This window comes from Musca domestica, unplaced genomic scaffold, assembly GCF_030504385.1.
Source record: "Musca domestica strain aabys unplaced genomic scaffold, Musca_domestica.polishedcontigs.V.1.1 20, whole genome shotgun sequence".
Taxonomy (NCBI): domain Eukaryota; kingdom Metazoa; phylum Arthropoda; class Insecta; order Diptera; family Muscidae; genus Musca; species Musca domestica.
The window spans coordinates 9,113,257-9,131,736 of NW_026712250.1; the positions used below are offsets into that span (position 1 = coordinate 9,113,257).

General features: G+C 39.1%; 2 protein-coding genes across 4 annotated transcripts; both read right to left on the bottom strand.

Annotated features, from left to right (window-relative positions):
* Window positions 1–22: 22 nt before the first annotated feature.
* LOC101898665 (peptidyl-prolyl cis-trans isomerase) lies at window positions 23–18,255 on the bottom strand. Of its 3 annotated transcripts, none has more exons than XM_020036897.2 (2): window positions 17,838–18,252; window positions 23–532 (listed from the first exon to the last, which is right to left on the bottom strand). In XM_020036897.2, the coding sequence occupies exons 1-2, from the start codon at window positions 18,054–18,056 to the stop codon at window positions 104–106; spliced, it is 648 nt and encodes a 215-aa protein (XP_019892456.1). In that variant the 5' UTR covers window positions 18,057–18,252; the 3' UTR covers window positions 23–103. The 3 variants fall into 3 exon arrangements, with proteins under 3 accessions (XP_019892456.1, XP_058978381.1, XP_005183997.1); XM_059122398.1 differs by lacking the exon at window positions 23–532 and adding an exon at window positions 645–1,215 and having other exon boundaries at window positions 17,838–18,255; XM_005183940.4 differs by lacking the exon at window positions 23–532 and adding an exon at window positions 5,838–6,796 and having other exon boundaries at window positions 17,838–18,164.
* LOC131802322 (peptidyl-prolyl cis-trans isomerase A-like) lies at window positions 6,811–7,850 on the bottom strand. The gene has a single exon (XM_059122400.1). The coding sequence runs from the start codon at window positions 7,504–7,506 to the stop codon at window positions 7,180–7,182; it is 327 nt and encodes a 108-aa protein (XP_058978383.1). The 5' UTR covers window positions 7,507–7,850; the 3' UTR covers window positions 6,811–7,179.
* Window positions 18,256–18,480: the final 225 nt, after the last annotated feature.

An 18,480-nucleotide genomic window follows, 5' to 3' on the forward strand; every position in this document is an offset into this window, starting at 1 on the left:
TGGGATAGTGTTTATTTTTTTTTTGGTAATACTTTTTTTATTTTAAAATCTGTAACAATTAATTTTTATATTTTCAACAATATCTAACATTTTAATTTTCAAACTATTTCATTTCCCCACAGTCCGCAATAATGATTTCCTTCATGGGACGACCCTCTGGACAGCCATAGGATTCAATTTTCTTCACAACATCCATACCTTGTATGACCTGGCCGAATACCACATGTTGGCCATCCAGCCAGGGAGTTTTCACGGTGCAAATAAAAAATTGCGACCCATTGGTGTTGGGACCAGCATTGGCCATGGACAATACCCCGGGACAGGTGTGCTTAAGTTTGAAGTTTTCATCCTTGAATGTGGTGCCATAAATCGATTTGCCACCAGTACCATCATTTTTGGTAAAATCACCACCCTGGCACATGAAATTCGGTATGACACGATGGAAGGAACAGCCCTTGTAGCCGAAACCTTTTTTACCCGTACATAGTTGGCGAAAATTCTCGGCGGTCTTGGGCACCACATCTTTGCGTAACTGGAAATGTGTTCAAGGTGTTAGTAAAATACCAAAAAACTAAAAAACAATTTGCCAAGCCTGGAAAGCTTTTCTAATTTAAATGCAAAAAATGGATGAAATCAAAACTGGGTTAGTGAGATTTAATGGAAACCAGCCATCAAGATTTTCCACAACTTTATTTTTTATTGAAAAATGCAAATGAAGTCAATGTCAACAAGGGTAATGATAAAAAAATAACATCTCTCGTTGCTCTCTTTCTCTCTCTCCTTCGCTCATTTAATTTCACCACAATCCTGAATGACCACCTTCTTGCTCGGCTTGCCCGAATCACTGCCAAAACTTTCGATCTTCTTTACCACATCCATGCCCTCGATCACACTGCCAAATACCACATGCTTGCCGTTCAGCCATTCCGTTTTTGCGGTGCATATAAAGAATTGCGAACCGTTGGTATTTGCCCCGGCATTTGCCATGGAGAGAATACCGGGACCGGTGTGCTTCAATTGGAAATTCTCATCGGGAAAGCACTCACCATATATCGACTTGCCACCGGTTCCATTGTGACGCGTAAAATCGCCACCCTGGCACATAAATCTGGGTATAATGCGATGAAACACCGAACCCTTATACCCAAATCCCTTTTCGCCAGTGCAGAGGGCACGAAAGTTTTCACATGTTTTGGGCACAATATCTGAGCGTAGCTGCAAGGAAAAACAGATTTTTTTTTTGGAGAAAAATATTAATATTTGTATTTTTTTCCAGATCAGGTGAACACGGGAGGGGCACATTGGAGAACATCAAAACAGGGGATTATTACATGGAACACAGTTACGAAAAAAATGGATTTTTAACATCCAATTATTAAGTGAAAATGTCTGCATCGGACATACTTTGTGTGACTGCGATTAGGTTAAGTTAAATTCATTTTAGTAGTACTTAAAGAAAAAAATTTTAAATAAAATCAGAATTATCTACACCCAAACGAAGCGGCAGTGTTTCTCTTGTCATTTTTACAATTACACCCTAACGAAGCGGTAGTGTTTCTCTCCTCATTTTTACATCGGGTCCTTCGAGCCGAATAGAGAATTGAATTTACACCCTAACGAAGCGGTAGTTTTTTCTTCTTGCCTTTACATTTGCTCCTCGAAGTCGGATAGAGAATTTTTGCATTAGGTTCTTCGAGGCGAAGAGAGAATCGAATCTACATCCTAACGAAGCGGTAGTGTTTCTCTACTCGTCTTCACATTTAGTCTTTCAAGCCGGATAGAGAATCGAATCTACACCCGAATGAAGCGGTAGTGTTTCTCTCCTCATTTTACATTGGGATTTTCGAGTCGAAAAGAGAATTGAACTCACACCCTAACGAAGTGGTAGTGTTTTCTTTCCGTCTTTACATTTGGTCCTTTAAGTCGAATAGAGAATTTTTACATTGGGTTCTTCGAGCCGAATAAAGAATTGAATTTACACCCTAACGAAGTGGTATTTTTGCTGTTCTCATTTTTTACATTTGGTCCTTCGAGCCGTATAGAGAATCTCAGCTACAACCAAACGAAATGGTAGTGTTTCTCTTGACATTTTTACAACCACAAAACCCCTTAAAAGGTCTATGGATAAGTACCAGCTGTTGGGTATGGCAGTCTTATGGAAAGGCAGGTATCACTTCCTGGAAGAGGCTGTTCTTCGCCAGGAAAAGCCTACCTTTTGCTCGATTAAAAGACTTCCTTCTACCAGCTGCTGTTTATGGCAAAATCATTCAAAAACATTTAATAAAATAAAAACCTTATGTTCGGCCGGCCTCTATAGACGATTGTAAACTTCAAGGATTGTCATCTACCAAATCTTCTTAAATAACAAATTTGAAACACAATCGTGGGTAAATGTGACTTGGATTATCAAAATACCGAATATCGGTGGATATCATTATATGTGCGCTATAGGAAAACGTGGACATATATATTCAATGTTCTACCGCCGGAGCTAGAACCCATTATGAACTTCAAATATATGTTTTAAGACAATTCCGTGGGAAAACGTGCCAAAATTTTTCAAAATACCCAACATCGGGAGGTACCTTTATATGGTAGCTATACAAAAACGTGGACCTATACATACAATGTTTCGCCACCGGATCTAGAACCTATTATGACCTACAAATACCCATTTTTAGACAATTCGGTGAAAAAATCTGGCGAAAATCATAAAAATACCAAATATAGGGAGATACTGTTATATGGCGGCTATATCAAAACGTGGACCTATACATACAATGTTTCGCCACCGGATCTAGAACCTATTATGACCTACAAATACCAAATTTTAGACAAATCGGTGGAAAAAATGTGGCGAAAATCATAAAAATACCAAATATCGGAAGGTACCGTTATATGGTGGCTACATCAAAACATGGACCGATATATCTCATTTTCAATACCAATCATCCTAGACACAATACAAATTTTTCTGCCAAATTTTGAAGCTCTAAGTCAAATAATGTGGACTGTATCGTGATTTAAGGAGACAGACAGACGGGCATCGTTAAATCAACTTAGGACTTTATGCTGATTATGAATATATATACCACCTGTTTAAGGTTGAGGGTATAAAAATTAAATCAAATCTTCATCAAAAAAATGTCTGCGTTTTGGCTTGAAGTAAAATAGAAATGTTTACGCCTGAAAGTATGCTTCAATAATTCTTCATCGTTGAAAAACAAAAAATATTCTTATAGAAAAGTTTCCACATAGTGGTAAGGATATTATGTCTTTGTGCATTTGTTTGTAACATGGAATCGACCGTGGCATCAGAATAAATGCCCAATATTATCGCGAAAATATTCTGAAGGGTGCATTGAAGCCATGGGCATTTTGACCGCAGACCTTGGACATTCCAACAGAACTTAGCACCATTGCACTCAGCACGTGCCACCCAAGAATGGTTACAAAATGATGTCCCTCACTTCATTTCCAGCCCACAATGGTCACCAAAATCTCCGGACACCAAGCCGTTGGACTCTTGTATCTGGAGTATTTAGGAAAGCAAGGATGACACTAAAAAAATACCAAAGTGTCGATCAACTCAAGCAAGTGCTTCACCGGGAATGGGCCAAAATACCACAGAGAGCAACATTCGGGCAGTGTGCGACGGTTTCATTGGCCGTTTGAAGGCCATAATTCGTGTCAAAGGTGACCAATTCGAACAAATCTAAATTTATTCTAAAAGTTGATGCTATTTCCGACATTTTTTGCTTTCATTCAATGAAATTAAACAAAAAAAATGTAAAAATTATCGCGTTTGACTTTGTTGCAGTTTCTTTTTTTATATCACCCTTAAAGCCAAATGTTGATAGGTGGTGGTATGATCTACTTAAAATAAATTATTTTGTTACGGGACCTCTACTAAATATACCTTGTTGTTGTGGGGTATCATATAGTTAGCCCCGCCCGACTTTTGACATTTCCTTACTGGTTTTGATAAAAAAATTTATTTTGAAATATTTTCTTTTTTGAAAACAAATTTTTTTTTAAATATTTTTTTAAAGTTTTTTGAAATATTTTTTTTTAAATTTTTTTCTTGAAATATTTTTTTTCAATTTTTTTTGGAAATGTTTTTTTTTTTTTAATATTTTCTTTTTTTAAAACATTTTTTTAATTTTTTTAGATACTTTGGATTTTTTTGAAATATTTCTTTTTTTTTTTTGTTTTGAAATAGTAATTAAATCCTAATAATGACATTTTCGCATCGAAAGTTTTCAAGCCAATACCGAGTCTTTAACAAGTCCACACGTGTCGTCGTTGTCTTGGTAGTTTACAAATATTCCTATTAATAAACCGCGACAATATCTTAATTATTAATCTTGGGAATTTATTACAAACGTAGAAACACACACACTCACCCCGAGGCAAGTGTTTGGCCTAATTAAAATTCAATTTGAATCAATTGAGTTGTGGAAGAAACCCCCACAGACGATATACAGACAACCCAGGAATACACAAGGTGTTAAGAATAAAAAAGTAAAAAGCTGTAAATTCGGCCGGGTCGAACATTAAATACCCTCCACCCCATTTGAACGAATTTGGCAATTTTCAAAAACATAAAATCCGTTAAAAATTCTGTTAAAATCTTAAAAATAGCGAATGTACTATTGTCATAAACCATTACAATATTCAAATGGGAAACTCGAATAAAAAAAATCGGTGAATAATGTACCTATATATGGGGGCTATACGAAGACGTGGACCTGCACAGACAATTTTCCGTCATAGGCTGTAGTACCAATTGCTAACTTCAAATACCAAATTTGAAACATTTACGGTGCATAAAGTTACTTAATTCGCCAAAATATAGAAAATTGGGAGGTACCATTATATGGGGGCTATACGAAGATGTGGACCTGCACAAACAATTTTCTGTCATAGGCTATAGTATTAATTACGAACTTTAAATAGCAATTTTGAAAAAAATCGGGTGAATAATATGGCTTAAATCAACAAAATATCCAAAAAATGGAGGTATCCTTATATGGGGGCTATACAAAGACGTGGACCTGCACAGACAATTTTCTGTCATAGGCTGTAGTACCTATAATGAACTGCAAATACCAAATTTGAAACCATTCCGGTGAATAATGTCACTAAAATCATCAAAATATTGAATATAGGGAGGTACTGTTATATGGGGGCTATACGAAGACATGGACCTGCAAAGAAAATTTTCTGTCATAGGCTGTAGTATCCATTACGAACTTCAAACACCAAATTTGAAACAATTCCGGTAAATAATGTCGCTAAAATCATCAAAATACCGAATATCGGGAGGTACTGTTGTATGGGGGCTATACGAAGACGTGAACCTACACGAACAATTTTCTGTCATAGGCTGTAGTATTAAATACGAACTTCAAATACCAATTTTGAAACAATTCCGGTGAATAATGTAGCTAAAATCATCAAAATACCGAAAATAGGGAGGTTCAATTATATGGGAGCTACACGAAGACGTGGACCTACATGACCCATTTTCAATACCAAAAGTCCTGCAGACCTAATACACATTTGAGTAAAATTTCATCAACCTACTGCATTTTGTTCGGAAGCTAAAGTGACTTCCACAGACGGATAGACGTACGGACATCGTTAAATCGACATCGAATTGTACAAAACGGAGTGACAAACTTAGGGCATAAAAAGCATATCACAAAAAGAAAAACACCAACAAAGCTTGTTCGTTTTTTTTGGACAGGAAAAAAAGTAGAATGTTTTATTTTTGTAAAATAATAAAAAAAAGAATTTCCTTTTTTTCGCGGGGAATTATTATTAAGAGAACATTTTGTTTGTTTTTTTTTTTTTAATATAATTATTATACTTTAAGCATATTTCATTTCATTAAATTGATAATTTTGTTAGAATTTTTTGGGTTGTGAAAGGAATGAGAGATGTGTTGAGGTGGTGGGTATTGGTGTTGTGGGGCAAGCATTTTCAAGGGATTTTTTTGATTTGATTTTCTTGGCGTATTGGAAATGCCATGTAATATACAATATCCATGCATTTCAATCCCGCGCTTGCTCCTCTCCTCAGCAGCTCTGTTCTCTATCTCTCGGCCGGCTGGCCACCAACCACCTACAACACTTCAAAAGGTTTTGTTTATTTTTGTTCTTAGAGAATTTTAAATGCTTCTTCCTTTTGTTGTATTCATCAAATCTTCTGCTTCTCTTTTCTTAAAATTACAATTATTAAAATATAGTTGTTGTTGTTGTTGTGTGTTGCTATTGTTGTTGTTGTTACACAAATTGCATTGCCATCGAATGCAGTTCTGTGCAGCAGCAGCAGTATGTGTGAGGGGGGCAGGCTGTGAAGATGTTTACAAAGCACCACAATCGGCTACAACGATCTTCTTGCTGGTCTTGCCCGACTGAGAACCATAGGATTCGATTTGTTTGACAACATCCATACCATCGACAACCTGGCCGAAAACAACGTGCTTGTTATCCAACCAAGCGGTCTTGACGGTACAAATGAAGAACTGGGAGCCGTTGGTGTTGGCGCCAGCATTGGCCATGGACAAGATGCCGGGGCCGGTGTGCTTTAGGGTGAAGTTTTCATCGGCGAACTTGTTGCCATAGATGGATTTACCGCCAGTGCCGTTGTGGTTTGTGAAATCACCGCCTTGGCACATGAAGTTGGGAATGACACGATGGAAACAGGATCCCTTGTAACCGAAACCCTTTTCGCCGGTGCAGAGAGCACGGAAATTCTCAGCGGTCTTGGGAACAACATCGCTACGGAGCTGTAAGGGAATAAACACATGGATGGACCACAGAAAAAGACATGATTAGATGGTTTTTGGTGTATGAGGTATGGGTATGGTATGTATATGTGTGATGTGAATTAATTACGGAAAGGAGGGATGGATACCAGTGGAGGGGGGTTAGTTTTGTTAACACAAACACACATTTTTACAAAAACTAAACTACTATCTTTCATAAAACAATAGCCAAGGAATTTTCAAAGTAATTCTTGCTTTACTTCCAACGAAAAAGCCTCCTCCAAAAATAATAAAGGTGGTGGTTCAAAATAGTTTTTCCATTCTTTTTATTCAAATTAATCAATCCATCTAACTAATTTATGATATGTACACCAGGAAAGTTCGCTTTTTTTTGTAGTATTCCCCTACACTTTCACATCACACTGACCACAATCGGCTATGACAACTTTCTTGCTCGGCGTACCATTACGCCGGCCCAATTCATCCATTTGTCTCACAACCTCCAAACCTTCAATGACTTTCCCAAACACCACATGACGACCGTCCAGCCATGGCGTTTTGGCCGTACATATAAAGAACTGCGATCCATTCGAATTGGGACCCGAATTTGCCATTGAGAGTATGCCGGGTCCTTCGTGTTTCAGGGTGAAATTTTCATCTTCAAATTTTGCGCCATATATCGACTTGCCACCGGTACCATTGTGAGCCGTAAAATCACCACCCTGACACATAAAATCGGGTATAATGCGATGAAATGTACAACCCTTGTAGCCGTATCCTTTTTCGCCCGTGCACAGGGCACGAAAATTTTCAACGGTTTTGGGTACAACATCACAACGCAACTGTGCATGACCACCACCAGAGCAGAAGACAGGTTGGGCGCGGAGGGTGGTGAGGAAGGATGGATGGAAGGAAGGAAGGAGAGGTAATGAAACAAAAAATAGTTGATTGTGGGCAACAAACAAAAAATCAATAACGATAAAATCTATCAATACTACTACAACAAAACAAATACTACTACTAATTGATATGTATATAAGTCTGTGTATGTGTGTGTGTGCATAAATTATTTGCCCAGGACTGTGGGTGGGTGGAGATTAAGAACAAGGATAAAACCAAACAAAGCAAATTGGCAATGGTGAATTTCTAAAAATTTATCGAAAATAAAAACTTGAATTTTTCAAAACCAAAAAAAAAAAAAAAAATTGGAGATTTTTTACGAAACGTAAAAAAAACGTAGAAAATGTTTTGAATGTTTTTCGAAACAATTACAATGGTTGTAAATTATGGAAAAAATAGTTTGGAATGTCGCGAAAATCATCAAAATACCAAATATAGGGAGGGAGGTACCATTATATAGAGGCTATACGAAGACGTGGACCTACACAGACAATTTTCTGTCACAGGCTGTGGTATTCATTACCAAATTTGAAACAATTCCGTTGAATAATGTAGCTAAAATTATCAAAATACCGAAAGAAGAGAGGTACCATTATATGGGGGCTACACGAAGACGTGGACCTGGACAGCCAATTTTCTTCCTTAGGATGCAGTACCCATTACGAATTTTAAATTCCAAATTTGAAACAATTCCGTTGAATAATGTAGCTAAAATTATCAAAATACCGAATATCCGGAGGTACTGTTGTATGGGGGCTATACGAATACCTGGACCTGCACAGACAATTTTCTGTCATATGCTGCAGTATCCATTACGAACTTAAAATGCCAAATTTGAAACAATTCCGGTGAATAATGTTGCTAAAATCATCAAAATAGGAAATATCGGGAGGTACTGTTGTATGGGGGCTATACGAAGACGTGGACCTACACAGACAATTTTCTGTCATAGGCTGTAGTATCCATTGCGAACTTTAAATACCAAATTTGAAACAATTCAGTTGAATAATGTCGCTAAAATCGTCAAAATACCAAATATAGGGAGGTACTGTTGTATGGGGGCTATATGAAGACGTGGACCTACACAGACAATTTTCTGCCTTAGGCTGTAGTATTCATTACGAACTTCAAACACCAAATTTGAAACAATTCCGATGAATAATGTCGCTAAAATCATCAAAATACCAAATATTGGGAGGTGCTGTTGTATGGGGGCTATACGAATACGTGGACCTACACAGACAATTTTTGGCCTTAGGATACAGTATTCATTACGAACTTCAAATGTCAAATTTAAAACAATTCCGATGAATATTGTCGTTGAAATCATCAAAATACCGAATATCGGGAGGTATCATTATATGGGGGCTATACGAAGACGTGGACCTACATGGCCAATTTTCAATACCAGACATTATACGCATTTGAGTAAAATTTTATCAACCTTCTTCGTTTCGTTCGGAAGCTAGAGTGATTTCCACAGACGAAGCGACGGATCGACATACAATTTTATGCCAATCCCACGGCAGCGGGTTCTACGATACCGGATTGACCCGAAACAACAAGATTCCAGTTTCGGCCAGCGGCTGCCAACCCAGTATGTACATGTTTGTGTTTGTTTATTTTTCTGCATTGGGAGCAGCATATCCCGGAATGCTTGCTCCGGATTTTATTGGTCCGTGCCGGGATTGAGGAAAACCCCGGACCTTGGTTCTGCTCGGTTTGTCAGAACGTCATCCACCACAGATCTGTCTCGGTGCGATGTAATGGATGCAGAGAGTGGGTGCACTTCAAGAACTGTTCCGGATTAAGGCGTTTGCGAGACTACAGCGAAAGGGATTATGTTGCGACTTGCTGCAGTAACGTAGTCCCCAGCGAGTCCTCTTCTTCGTCGTCCTCGTCAGAGACGTCGTCGGAGTATGGCACTCCACCGCAGTCTCCAGAACAGCAACCAACACCGCAGCACCTAACGCCACATGTTGCTGTTCCAACTCCGGATTGTGCGTCATTCTTGCAATTCAATTGCAATGGACTTCGAGGCAAAATAAATGAGATAGTGGAATTTATGAGTCGGAGGAATATTAAGATCGCAGCGGTGCAGGAAACCAAGCTGAATGAAAATTGCAGCCTACAACGTTGTTATGGTTACAACGTACTAAGGAAGGATCGCACCAGAAGTGGAGGTGGGGGATTAGCGTTCCTGTTACACCATTCTGTTCAGTACAGACCTATCTCGCTTGAGCTAGTCTCTAGTGACCCATACATGGAATGTATGGGGGTAGCAGTCAAGTGCGGAACTGCCGAGGTAGAGGTGCTTAATGTGTATATCCCGCCGATTAATAGCTGTGAACCGCGTTATTTGCCTGATATTAGCCCATTATTGGTAGGCAATAACCGCCTGGTACTAGGGGACTTTAATGCCCACCATGAGTTGTGGCATTCCGTCCTAGGTAATGACCAGAGGGGATCAGCGCTGGCAGAGCAGATTGACTGCTCCACATTCTGCACGGTTAACGAGGATGCCCCCACCCGAATAAGAGGAGAGTGTCACAGTTCGCCAGACTTAACCATAGTGTCACCCGGTCTGATAAATGACGTGACTTGGCAACCCGTCATTTCTCTTGGCTCAGACCATCTCCCGATAATCGTCTCCATAAGCAGGTCGCCCGATTTCATAACCTCTGAACGCCGCACTTTCCTTAACCATAGGAAAGCTCACTGGCCAGAGTTCAGAGAATTCACCAACCGCCGCTTCAGAGAACTGCCCAACCCTTCTGATGTTCGGGTAGCAGAAAGGATTTTCCGAAACATCATCAGAGCTGCAGCCGCTCGCTATATACCTGCTGGTCGAATACCCGAGATAAGACCAAACTTCCCAGCAGAGGCAGCGGGAATAGCAAACGAGCGTGATGATCTCCGTCGTACCAACCCTACTGATCCTAGAATCAGTGATTTGACAGTGGAAGTCAACCGGTTGGTACAGGAGCATAAGAGGAAAAAGTGGCTAGATCATCTGAAGTGCTGCAACATTGGAACCGATATGAGTAAGCTGTGGGTAACGGTTAAGTCGCTCTCGAACCCTGGAAAAAAGGATGATAGGACCTCAGTCACTTTTAACGACGTAACGGTGACTGATCCGAAGAGGTGCGCGGAATATTTTAACCGACAATTTGTCGAGCACCCCGAGAGTGATAGGGCGAAGCGAAGAGTACTACGTCGTATCAGATCTCTTCCCGCCGAGGAGGAACCACCACAGTTTACGATGGGTGATGTTGCAAATGTCATCCGTAACGCTAAGTCATCCAAAGCGTTGGGCCCGGACGGAATCTCAATGGTAATGTTGAAGCAGCTGGATACGCCGGGAGTCGAGTACTTAACGAAAGTTCTCAACTTGTCGCTAGCCACCCACATAGTGCCCGAAACCTGGAAAATGGGCCGGGTGGTCCCGCTACTGAAGCCAGGCAAGGATGCCAGCAAAGGCGAATCGTACAGGCCGATTTCGCTCTTGTCGCCAGTAGCAAAGACTCTTGAGGCTTTACTCCTCCCCAGCATTAGAGGAAGCTATACAGTTGCCAACCACCAGCATGGATTCCGTCCACAACATAGTACCACAACAGCATTGCACGCCATTTCCTCACATATTAGTAGAGGACTAAACCAGAACAGGCCGTGTGACAGAACAGTGTTGGTAGCCCTTGACCTATCAAAGGCATTTGATACGGTCAATCATGCCACACTGTTTGAGGACGTACAGAGAACTACCCTCCGGCCAAGTTTGAAACGTTGGATAATCAACTATATGTGTGGACGCCAGTCGTACGTGGAATTCCGGAACAAGAAGTCCAAAGCCCGTAGAGTGAAACAGGGAGTTCCCCAAGGTGGGGTGATATCTCCGGAACTGTTTAACCTCTACCTTTCCGGAATTCCTCGCCCTCCAGACGGCATTGAGATCGTAACGTATGCGGATGATTGTACGATCATGGCGTCGGGTCCAGTGGTCGATGACATATGCGAAAGGTTGAACCCCTATCTCGCGGAGCTTGCCGCATACTTCCACGCGAGGAATATGAAAATATCCGCCACGAAATCAACGGCCACACTCTTTACCACATGGTCTGCGGAGATGAGAACACAGCTGAATGTTCAGGTCGAGGGGAATTTAATACCGACCACGAACTACCCCAAGATTCTTGGGGTAACGTTCGACAGCATGTTCAAGTCGTCCGCGCAAGCCACAGCTATCTGCGACAAGGTGAAAAGTAGGAACAAGGTCCTCAAGGCGCTAGCCGGCAGCTCTTGGGGTGCGGACAAAGAAACCTTGTTGACCTCTTATAACGCGATAGGTCGGTCTGTGGTCAACTATGCGGCTCCAGTGTGGTCTGCGAATACTAGTGCTACGCAGTGGAAGAATATCCAGACCTGCCAGAACGCTGCCCTGAGAACTGCGACAGGGTGCCTCCTCATGACACCAGTGGACCATCTACATGAGGAGGCGAAAGTCCTTCCCTTACGTCAGCATAATCATATGCTTTCGTTGCAGTACCTGCTTGGGTGTTACCGTGAGAGCCATCCTAACCATCATATGGTGGATAACTCTCCCCCACCCAGGCGTGTCAGGAAGGACATACATGATCTAGAGAGGGAGGTCCAGCGCTACAAGTGAGAACCTCTAGATCAAGAAGCCTATCAGGCAGGTCTGAGTGGCATTCACACCGATGCAGTCGCGGATGCTATTAGCAGTTATAAAGTGAATGCCGTCCTCGGAGTCCACCCCCCATCCATTGCAGCCGAAGAACGTCAGCTGCCTAGACAAACCAGGGTAGTTTTGGCGCAATTACGTTCAGGATGGTGTAGTCGCCTCAATTCATATTGGGCACGAATTGATGAAGATGTGCGTGACGCCTGCCCGGCGTGCGATACAGGCCCGCACAATACGCTACACCTTTTTAATTGCTCAGCCAAACCTACCCAACTCACTCCAGAGGATCTCTGGCTACAGCCCGTTAAAGTAGCCGAATTTCTAAACCTGGAGCTGGAACCAGATTAGCAGAACACAAACTCACACATGTACTACTGCTACAACAACAACAACAACAATTTTATGCTGTTGAAGAATATATATACCTTGTGGGATCTAAAATGCATATTTCGAGGTGTTACAAACGGCATGACAAACTTAATATACCCTCCATACTATGGTGGAGGGTATAAAAAAGAACAGAACCAAAAAATTTATATTGATAATTTACTAATCTATCGCACATCGTGCCACCAAACAGGTAATTCGTAGAAAAAAAATTGAAATGACTTTAATTATAACACACATACAAAAAAATAAAAATGAATCATTTCTTTCTACATCATTGTTTGCTAAATATTATTTCACATGCATATGTTTTTTTTTTTTAAATAGAGAATTTATAATAGTTATGACATCAGAGTGTGGTTGGTTGGTCTTGAATATTTCAAACAAGTTCTGTTTTGGTGGTGGTGCAGGAGGAGGAGGTGGAGAAGAGGTAGGAGAGGATTATTAAATCAACATTTTCAAAATGTTGATAATTTAAATAATATATTGAAACAATAAATTAATGTTCGACAATATTGATTGAAAATGTTAAATGTAATGTATGATGATGATTGCAGAAATCCATCAATCAATCGAAAGTCATTTTGTGCAATTTTTTAAAAAGGATATAGAGGGAGGGAGGACGACATGCATATGCTTGGTTGACAATGTCACATGTCCGCTTGGCCTTTTATATATCGTATACACATAAATTGTCCTGAGAATCAAACATTACTTCTTATGGCTTTCATATGTCCTCCCCCTCCAATAAAATTTTCAAATTCAATCGATTTCTGCTATTTATACGAGGGGACCTCAAAAGAAAAAATAGTTTCATTACGAAAAACCTAGTTTTGATCGGGGAGGGAGGGAGGTAGGGTAGAGGTCCGATACAAAATTGCCTAAAATTAATGCATAACTTGTCCAATTAGTAAGTCCAACGGCAGTTAAGGCAATTTGCCTCTGCTCGCATTTAATAATATCCACATGTCATACATATATATGTATATATAACGATATCAATGACATGTGTTGCCCTGCAGTTTTATCGTTGAACTTTGGGCTTTTCCATGGTTTATTATTTCGAAATTTATTATTGCGAAATAATGAGTAAGTAGGTGGCTAGCTAATCTGTCTGGCTGTCCGGCTGCCTGCCCACTGAGGTGGTGGTACTCACTGCCGTCTTACCACCCACATTGATTATATTCTGGGGCGAGTGATAAACAAATAGTTTCGTGTCACAATAAAATATTTAACAATCCTTTTTTTTGGTTTTTAAACATTTATAAGTTCAAATTGTAGGCGGCAAAGAACTGAATCTATAATTTGGCTACATTTATCTGGCTTTTTGGTTCGGTGGGGGTGTGGCGTCCCAACAATGGCATGACATTATTTACAACCTGGTAATTTGGTGCATTCAATAAAAAATGCTGTGAATATGTAACGAAATGTGACCTTTTCTAATGGTATTTAATATTTCATAAATTGGGGTTGCGAATTATTAATAATTCATAGTAATTTGCATTGGTGTTTAAAAGCTTTTTTTCGTACAGAAAAACAATTGTTTTTATATAAAAAAAAGTTTAAAACAATATTGAGAGCAAATATATTAAAATACTGCCCCCTTTTGCTTAGAAAACAGAAAAGATTACAAGTTTCTAAGTTGCCATGGGGGGCTGGGGTTGTGGCTGTGATTACTTATCAAACAAAACTAACAATTCTGGAAAAACAACCGCCAACTGATAATGCTGGAAGAAACAGCAAATGTTTCTATTATTACATTTTACACACGATTTGGAAAAGGTAACTGATAGCCAGTAAAAAAAAGTCAACCACCAATGGTTGGTTCATGATAAGAATTTGTTCCATATCAATAATAATAAATTGTTCCTTTGTAAAAAAATAAAGGGTAAATGAATACGCCGGTCGAATAGATTATGAAGAGATACCTCTAACTATAAATATAATATGGGAAGGTGAATGTAGCAATTGTTAAGTAAACAGTTTATAATAGGTCATCCATTAACCACCTGTTGGTTATTTTTTTATTGATAATTTTAATATACTGAAGAGTATTGAATTACAAATGTCATTATGTCTATAAAAACATAGATATGCACAATTGAGATCTAAATCAATACATAAACAAAATATGTATTCATTAAACTAAACAAGTTGATTGACATGTGGCCAGGCCACTTCATATCATTATTTACATTGCCATTGTGAATGGTATCTTCTATTGTATTGTAATGTAAACACATGCATAACGTTTAACGGAAAGAGAAGGGCGTTGAATAACTGACATTTATCTCACTAAACTCTCTTTCTCCCATAAAATGTACATTTCTTTCAATAAAACTAAAAATAATATTAATTGGTGATGAGGCCTCTTTTTCCATTTCCAAAAAGTAAGGTTTCTTAAACATAAAAATACCTTAAATTTACATTTCTTTTCCTGAAACCAAAAATAATAATAATTGGTGAGATGAGGCTGCACAACCTGTCTCCATCTCCAAAAAGTAGGCTTCTTCAACAAAAATACCAACTAAAAGTTTGAAAAAAAAATCGCTGAAAAGAAGTGTCGCTAAATCATGAAAATATCGAATATCGGGAGGTACCTTTATATGGCAACTATACAAAGACGTGGACCTGCACGGACAATTTTCTGTCATAGGCTGTGTTATCCACTACGAACTTCAAATACCAAATTTGAAACATTTACGGTGAAAAATGCCACCTAAATCAACAAAATACCGAAAATAGGAAGGTACCACTATATGGGGGCTATACCAAAACGTGGACCTACATGGCCCATTTTCAATATCACAAGTCCTGCAGGTATAATATACTTATGTATTGCTAAATCAACATAGAATTTTATGCTGATCAACAATATATAAACTTTGTGGGGTCTTAAATGTACATTTCGTGGCGTTACAAACAGAATGTCAAACTTAACATACCCTCCATACTATGGTAGAGGGTATAAAAAGGCAGGATACAGAGCCATTGTGCTTAACTACTGCGTTCCTGTTGTTGAAGCTACAGAGCAAAGGCTAAATAAATCTACCAAAGTCAGACGCCACAACTTTGCTCTCTTCCAGAACCTGCAAGAATCTACTTGTTTTGCATTTATTTCGACGTCATAAATGGAAAATCATTTATTCACTATTCAGTTGGGTCTTGCAGCAAATGCCTCAAACAAAATGTCATATGAAATGACAGCACAAAATGCCAATTTTTCCTCTCAAAATACCTATTTAAACTCTAAATTTATTGAAAAAAAAAACAAATCTTCATGGCCGCTTAATGTCTGATTATACCAAATTGGGTTATCCTCCATGTCTTACTCCAAAAAGTACTTAAAAAAAAAAAACTTCATTGAAAAAATTGAGTATTTGCCCCTGTCAAACACACCTCACATATGCACTCTATTTTCCCCTTTCATTTTAAGACAATTATTGTATTTGTTTTACACTTCCTTCTTTCTTATTTCCTCTACTTAAAATGATATGATTTTCCTTGATACTTCCTTATTCTTCTTTTAAGTGTTTTTTCATTCGTCTTTCTGGCAATTCGCCAGCCAGGCATTACATCCACTATTGTGAATGATGATTTTCTCTCACCACTCTCACAAGTCACGATTGAGTACAATAGGAATCCAATTGGATTAATATTAAAAACAAATCGTATGAGAAATATGCAATTAAAAGCAATAATAAATGACATATTCGTTAAGAAATGCAGAGATTAATTTCTCCACTTTTCTTTAGAATAGTTTTCAGCCGCCTTATGCCGTTGTGTATTACAACTCATGCGCTTAAACTCAAGGTCATCACTGGTCATTTGCTTGCTTCGGCATGTGTGCAAAAAAAAAAAAAAAACATGATCCAGGTACTTTTACTAAACCAATAAAACCACAGAAAACAGTGGTTCTTGTTTAAAATAAAATTTGCTTTGCAATCTCTACTCTGTTTAAACAAAGAATAAAATATAAACTTTTATCATAGAATACAAATACTCCAAAGAACAAAATGGAATATTCCAAAAAAGAAAAAGTATTAAGGCGGCGCTGCAACAGAAAACGCCGCTGAGGCGCGCGCACTCACACACACATGAATAGGTGAGAACAATAAACACATAGGCCAATAACACGAGGCGGGAACAAGAGAAGACAAAAAATACCAGCAGCAACTACTTGATTAAAATACAAGCAAGTTTTTTTTTTCGTTCATTCGCTCGTTCTTTTTTTCACTTCTTCAAACTTGAAAGTTATACTAATCAAAGCCTCTTACACGCCAACACTAAGGCAGAAAATACCTCCTCCTCGCAAACACATAATGACGCTAAATAGATAACATGACATCAACAATTTCCCGCCGCCGGCCGGCAAGCCTTCATCGAATGATTGATGTTGAGTGTGCCGAATTAAGTTATTTTTGACATGTTTTACTGTACCCCCAAAACAATCTTTAGAATCTCAAAGCAATGGGGTTCCTTTACTCTAAATAAGCAATACCAAAAAATAAAAAGCTGCCAAGAGATGTCCCCCATTGTCTGTCGTTTAATTCTCACGTTTTCTATTACAACGATATGTCATCGGTCGGTCGGTTGGTTGATTCGTTCGTTCACCAACACCACCCGGCGGCCATACCAACACATGCGCATCCTTGCTTTAATCATTTTTTTTTCTTCTTCCAACACCGACCCAGCCAGCCAGCACACATTCACATTTTACAACAAACACAGCGGCGTGTCGTTTGCAATTTTTGCTAACTGCAAGTTGGAATTCTTGCAGAAAAATATAAAATAAAAAACACTATGCTTCAGCCTAACCTCACTTTTTATCGCTGTATTTTGTTCTTTAACCACGAAACAACACACCATTGCAAGCAAATACTTGAAATTCCTTTTGCTATTCCATAAAACACATACGCACACACGCTCATACAAATAACACGCACTCACACATTTACTTCTCTATATCAAATTATTTTTCACTAAGATTTCTTTTGCAAAAAATGTCCTAATAATTAATGACAAAACTTTAATCGAAATTAAAGAAGGCAAACTAAAATGCATTAACTCTCTTACCTCCATAACAATGCGGCCCAAAGGTTGACCATCAGCGGTCATATCAAAGAAGACACGAGGTAAACCCATTTTGCTAGCGAAATTGCGTACACTGAGGAATCCAAATTGCAACTGAGCCGATTTGATTCCAGTTGTCAGCAACGAAAACGAAGCTGAGGAGTTGGTGCTGCCAGCTGTCATCTTGACGCATCGTGCCAGTGTTGCCCCTAGGAACGACATGTTTTCTGTTTCTTATTTACCTGTGTTTAAAGCGACAGCAAATATTTCGAATTGATTGAATTTTCCAATGATACTCTCTGCAAGTTCACGTGCAATGGGCCGGCGTTTTCAAATGCGTTACAGATTAGCGGTAGTTGTTTTTGGAAAAATTGCGTAAGAAAAGGCGGCAAGAGTTACCCACCGTTTAGTGAGTGTGTGTGGAGATTTTCCCCGGCAAAAATGACAAAATCCCTCAAAAGTTTGAGGGAATATGCGCACGTATGGCGTTTGACGTTGGGCGAATGTCGAAAAGCGTTCGAGCGTTTCAATTGACGCAATATGTGAAGTTTTTCTTTATTAAAGGATTTATAGCGAAGTTTATCATAAGAAAAATATGTTAGTACCAGAAAGCTAAGAGCTAAGAGTGTCCATTTTTAGAGGTTTG